This window comes from Neltuma alba, unplaced genomic scaffold, assembly GCF_004799145.2.
Source record: "Neltuma alba isolate B1F8T4 unplaced genomic scaffold, ASM479914v2 tig00012051_pilon, whole genome shotgun sequence".
Classification (NCBI taxonomy): domain Eukaryota; kingdom Viridiplantae; phylum Streptophyta; class Magnoliopsida; order Fabales; family Fabaceae; genus Neltuma; species Neltuma alba.
In genome coordinates, this window is record NW_021636615.1 from 112,011 (window position 1) to 118,323 (window position 6,313).

Below are 6,313 nucleotides of genomic sequence, written 5' to 3' on the forward strand. Positions count from 1 at the left end.
GCTTATGGGTAACAGGTCATGCTGACGCTTGGGATGTTGCAAAATCAAGTGTAGAAGGAAACACAAAGAGCTCCAATTATGACCTGCCATTAGAAGTATTAAGCACTGCATCACAACCCCTAAACAATTCCAATGCATTGACTGCGAATTGGAGTGGCGATATATCTGCTCAATATTATTTGTTCCTTCACTTCGCTGAAATCCAGAAGCTTCCTTCCTGCCACAAGAGGATTATCAATGTCACCTTTGATGATGACGACGACAATTCACCGTCTCACGTACTTACTCTTCAATACTTGAAGCCTATCACCTTAAGTTCCAACAAGATGAGTAAAGGTTACATTAGTTTCACAGCAATGGCAACAGCTGATTCAGATGCTCCTCCAATCTTAAATGCCTACGAAATTTATGAAGCCATCTCACAACCTGATTCTCCTACGGCAACACAAGATGGTATTTCTATTATTGCCTCCGGTCTTCAATATAAGATCTATTTTCTAGTACAATTTGCCCTACAAAGTAGATCTTATACCGGAGATATTATTTCTTTTCCTTATCATTCGTTCATTTTGGGCATCGTTCTATCAGTTTTTGCTCTATTCATATAATCACCATACTAAACTAAAAGAGAATAAAAGACTATACTGTCTAATGATTTATGATTGGAAATTTTGTAGTTGATGCCATGTTGGAAATAAAGCATACTTATGGGATCTCTAGAATTAGTTGGCAAGGGGACCCATGTGTTCCATCTAAATTAGCATGGGATGGCCTGATTTGCAGCTCCGAAAATAATATAAGGATCCTTTCATTGTAAGTAGTCCCATATTTCTACTCTTATTTATGATGTTATTTTTACTGCATCCAAGGACAACATCTTGCACACAATAGTTAAGGATGAGGGTAGAATGCCGTATTATTTCGAGGTATGAACATTATTATTTGCTGATTTTTTATTCATGAAATGACCAGCATGTCTTAATTTGATGATGTATCTCAATCATAGACTCGTATATATTTGAACGTATAACCTTTAGATTCCATTTCGTTTCTCTCTCTTAGTTACGTTGCTTAAAATGGTGGATAAATTACAAATTGTAGGAACTTGAGCTCAAGCAGCCTCAAAGGTGAAATAAGTGAATCGTTTGCTAAATTATTAAAATTGGAGTCATTGTAAGTTTTTACATAAGATAGGCTCTAAATTTCAACTACGTACCATTATACTGAGCATGTTGTTAGGTTTTATGAATAACACTTGTTCACAGGGATTTGTCAAATAATGAACTGATTGGACAACTACCAGAGTTTCTCTCAACTCTTCCGAATTTGAAGTTCATGTAAGATCTTAATTAAAATTACATTAGGTAGTCTTTCGTGTTCATGTTCATTGCGAAGTCGTGTATCTTAGAATTCCACTTGCAGTAATTTAGCAGGAAACAAGCTCACTGGTTTAATTCCCAAGGCTTTGAAGGAAAATGCTGGATTGCAGCTAAGGTTTACTGTCTTGAATGTTAAATTCTATATTTCAATTTTAACTTTTAAAGCATTAAGGGACAAAAATAACCCTAAATCGCAAGCATAGAAGCAATCTACTTTAATATAATAAATCAAATTTGATATGACATTATGTGTATTATATATCCTTATACTGTTAACTCGGCTAACCCCTGCTCTATTTTACTAGTGTGGCCAACAATCCAGGTCTTTGCCAAAAGAGTTCCTGCAAAAAACACAATTTTGTAATTCCACTTATTGCATCAGTTGCGGCTTTGGTCATCCTAACTGTTATTGTTGCCCTGGTGATCTGGAGATTTAGACATAAAAGAGGTATTTATTCGTACACATGCTGCCAATTCATTACTAGAAACGCATCCCCAAATTCCCCTTTTTAAGGGAAAAAACCTGCACATGCCTTGAGTCTCTTTCTTCAAACGGTCTAATCTCTTTGGATGGCCAATAATCTAATTAAGCTCAATTAGTTGCTTTTACAACTTTATAAGATCATGAAAGTCTCACAAAATTTCATTTAATGTTGTAGTCATCCTAAGTGAATTTCAAAAAAGGGAAGCTGCAAAAGATAACAATCAATCATTTTCTTACACGGAGGTACTCCGTATCACAAACAATTTAGAAACTGCTATTGGAGAAGGAGGGTTTGGAAAAATTTACCTTGGTACTTTAGAAGATGGCACAAAGGTTGCTGTTAAGCTACTTTCTCCATCTTCAAGGCAAGGCTATAAGGAATTTCAATCAGAGGTCAGAAATAAAAGTCATCAAGTCATAGTTTTCAATTTTTTTAATAATTCAATGTTGAATATGTTCCTACTGGGTGGTAGAATGATGTTCTTGTTAAAAATTATGTTCTAAAATAGAGATCTGAGCAATTTTAACTTGTAGGCTCAACTCTTAACAGTCATTCATCATAGAAACTTGGTTTCACTAGTTGGGTTTTGTGATGAAAACGACATCAAAGCGTTGGTTTATGAATATATGGATCTTGGAGACCTCAGCGGACTATTGTCAGGTTTGTCTTAATGATCAAATTAAAACTTCTCTAGCATTGCGTAATGGTTGGTATGGTTTTCTTGCCTTTATAATACTATTTCTGGTCATTAATACAAGAATTAGTTGACTAATTTGAGTGGATTAAAAAAGGGTGTTAAGTTAGTTGTTTATAACAAATGAGTTAAATTTCCTAAAATACCCTTACTAATCATGTGTATTAGCTAGAGTTATTATTTGATGAAATCTTTAATAGCTGCAACTACTACAAGAATTACTTAAAAAAATAGATAAATATGAGAGATAAAATAAATTGAGATTTCATATTTAAGACCAAATTAAAAGTCAAACTAACTATTATTTCAAGGACTGAAGGTAGTATATCTATAGGGAAGAAATTGGTGGTGAATATTTTATTGACTAAAAGCTAGTGCGCAAGAAACTTATCGGCACTCAACCAAGCAACTGAAACTTTCTCCATCTATGTCCTTAACTCCTCACTTGATTTCACTATCTCTAGCATTGTTCCATCAATTCACATCAAAGTTATTTATTTTACCAGCACATAACTTCTAGACAATTCATTTGCTGAGATTACCTCTTCAGACTTTTGCGACACCTTTTCAATCATTGATCCTACTAGAATCTTTTTTTTTCCCCCTTGGTGTAAAGTGATTTTGGATCCCTATATACTTCTAATTAACTCCAATGAAAATGATTAATTTTTTGTTCACCCGTCAAGTATTGATAATCACACTTTTGCTTAATTTGAGTGACACAAATATGTTAAGAGTGAAAGGAAACTATTTTCAAAATTAAAAATTAATATAAACAAATGATTCTTAGACTTCAAGGATAAAATGGGATCTAGGATTATTTATCCCCCTTGTATTTATTAACATGCAATTTATCTCCTCTCATCAAAGCTTTTAAATGAAGAATATATGCTAGTTTAGGATTCATAATGTATGTGTAAAAGCTTTCTCAAGTCAAGAACAAGTGTTTAATTTCATTAATTGCTCAATCTCTTGTTACAATTAATAAAACCTAATTTTAATCTCCAATCCTAAAGTGACTATATAAGGGTAGCAAGTATATCTCTATTTTACCAACAAAACCATTCATTCAACATGCAGACTTCAAGTTCTTACACAATTTTACCCAAGTTCTACACTCAAGCTAGCCTTCTCAAGCATCACTCAAATAAACAGAACATCTAAATGGTAATCAAGCATTAAGCAAGGGGTAAAATAAACACACACACACGCATACACATCATTAATCACAAAATGAGAGGAGGAATCAAGAGTTAATCCATATAAAAGATTCAAAATAATCCTAGAATTAAAGGTTTAGCTGCACATGTTCAGAAATCCCATGAAAAATACAGATAAACTAGCACAAACATTGAACATGAGAAAGGAAAGGAGAATGGAGAAGAAGAACCAAGATATGAAGCCAAAATCTCTTCCAAACTTCAAAACCCAACTCAATCTCCATCAAAATCCATGTCCTAGCACACCAAAGAGCTCCCAAATGCACCCAAGAAGACTAGAATGCATGAAAATAGCGCATCCCTTTGATTTATATAGCATATGAAGCCCTAGGAAGCATGCTGTTTTCAAAACACAGAGTATCAATAATTTTCCATTGGCTGTAACCAAGATTTTCCTTGGTTGCGGCTAGTTATTCTCTAGAATGCTGTTAGTTGAGGCCAAGAGATTCTGTTGGCTTAGGCCAACAGTGCTCTATTTTACATCTCCTCTTTTCTTGATTTCTTCATTATAGCATGGCTTCCTAAGTATCTTTCCAACTTCATGGGAATCAATACTTGTTTCAAATGGCTCCATTGGCAAGCTTCAACCACCTAACAAAGTAAGACAAACTGTGAAAGCCAAAATTGATAAATTAGAGGCAAAATATTCACAATTAACCAAAATTCCACAATTCTAGCCCAAGTATCAATTATGCACATTTTCCTTTCATGAGTACATCCAAATATGCACTAGTTTACCAAAAAGTGTAATAGCTAAAGGAAAATGTGATGAAATACCACAAATTTCACGAGGTTAACATTATCCCGGCATCTAGTATCAAAAACTATATATACTAATCAAAAACTAATTATAAATAGCTCACATATATGATCTTTTGAAGCGATTGGCTTCTTTTGCCAAGCCAAGAGTATACCAGCAAATATGGGGGAACTTGATTATCCTCTTAGAAAATAATAGTAAAAGAAGATAACAACTAAAAAGAAAAAAAAATAGAAAGACATCTCTTTAAGGGTTAGTCCCCTCACAAAGTTTCCAAAACTTCTACTTTACCATACTCTTTTTTACCCACTTTTCCTCTTTTCTTCTAAAACATCCTTTTAGAGTTGATCCAACCTTGACACTGCGATTTGTTGTTCAAATTCTTTTAACAACTTCATTTATATTATACACTTTACTGAATTGTTACATATACCATCATATGTGTGTTTTGGTTCCTGGCGTTCCATTGACCAAAACCCAATGTCTCTGCAGAGAAAAACTCAAAAGTTTTAAAGTGGAATGAGAGACTTCAAGTTAGTATAGATGCAGCAAGAGGTTAGAGAACTAATGAGTTTTTTCTCTCCTTAACAATCACATTTTACCATAACTTACATAATTTGATAAAGTTGCAGGACTGGAATATCTTCATCATGGTTGTAAGACTCCCATAATTCATAGAGACTTAAAACCATCCAATATTCTGTTAAATCAGTCCATGGTAGCCAAGCTTGCTGATTTTGGATTATCAAGAGCATTTAAAAATGAAAGAGATACTCATCTATCAACTCAACCAGCTGGTACGCCTGGTTTTATTGATCCTGAGTAAGTCATTGCATTTTATCAATAAAGAATATTAATCCAAAGAAAATAAAAGACTATTGTATTGTAAGCTAATTATTTGTTGACACTACAGATTTCAAAAGTCCGGAAACCTAAACAAAGAAAGTGACATCTATAGTTTTGGGATGATTCTTCTTCAACTTATCACAAGCCATCCACCGGTGAGAAGAGAACTTGAGGATATATGTTTCATCATTGATTGGATTCGTCCAAAAATTGAATGTGGGGATATCCAAGGCATTGTTGACCTAAGGTTGGCAGGTGAATTCAATGTTTGTTCCGCATGGAAGGCTGTGGAGACAGCAATGTCATGCATTGCACCACAGCGCACCCAAAGGCCAGACATTAGTTATGTGTTGCTTGAACTAAGGGAATGTTTAGCTATGGAGATTGGTCTTTCGAATTCAAATGGTATACCAAGCCATCCAATCAATCATTCTGGGAATCTTGATTCAATCACCCTCCCCTCAGCTAGGTAGTTTCTTTGCATTAGTTTATACTAAAATGGATGTTGTTGTGTGTAATATAAAGTGGTTTCTCATTGGACTTGTTCTACAGAAGTTATGTTTTTTTGGATTATGAAACTTCCTGACTTGATCATGGTTGTGACATCTCTCTCTGTTAATTTGCTACTGAAGTTTCAGTTGATTAGTGGGTTTCTATGGCTCTATTTCATTCTTTATTTTATTCCCAATTACTGTTTGGTTTGATTTCATGAATGGATCGATAATTAATGGTCTCAAAAGATGGAAAAGGGAACAAGAGACGGGAACAATGCAATAAAGGACGCAAGGAGGATTAGCCGAATACTAAATTGAATCTTCCATTGATGTCATTACCCGAATTTTATACTAGATTCATATCGTTCCTCAGGCCATCAAAATTCAAGTTTTGTTTGGGAATTAATGGTTCCACCTACAAATCATGTCCACATA

General features: G+C 34.3%; 1 protein-coding gene across 1 annotated transcript; it reads left to right on the forward strand.

Moving 5' to 3' along the window:
• Nucleotides 1-352: 352 nt before the first annotated feature.
• On the forward strand, nucleotides 353-6,048 carry LOC114721648 (probable LRR receptor-like serine/threonine-protein kinase MEE39). Its single transcript, XM_028907506.1, has 11 exons — nucleotides 353-453; nucleotides 678-813; nucleotides 1,102-1,173; nucleotides 1,266-1,337; nucleotides 1,423-1,494; nucleotides 1,685-1,827; nucleotides 2,039-2,256; nucleotides 2,398-2,524; nucleotides 5,031-5,093; nucleotides 5,171-5,360; nucleotides 5,452-6,048. The coding sequence occupies exons 1-11, from the start codon at nucleotides 357-359 to the stop codon at nucleotides 5,855-5,857; spliced, it is 1,596 nt and encodes a 531-aa protein (XP_028763339.1). The 5' UTR covers nucleotides 353-356; the 3' UTR covers nucleotides 5,858-6,048.
• Nucleotides 6,049-6,313: the final 265 nt, after the last annotated feature.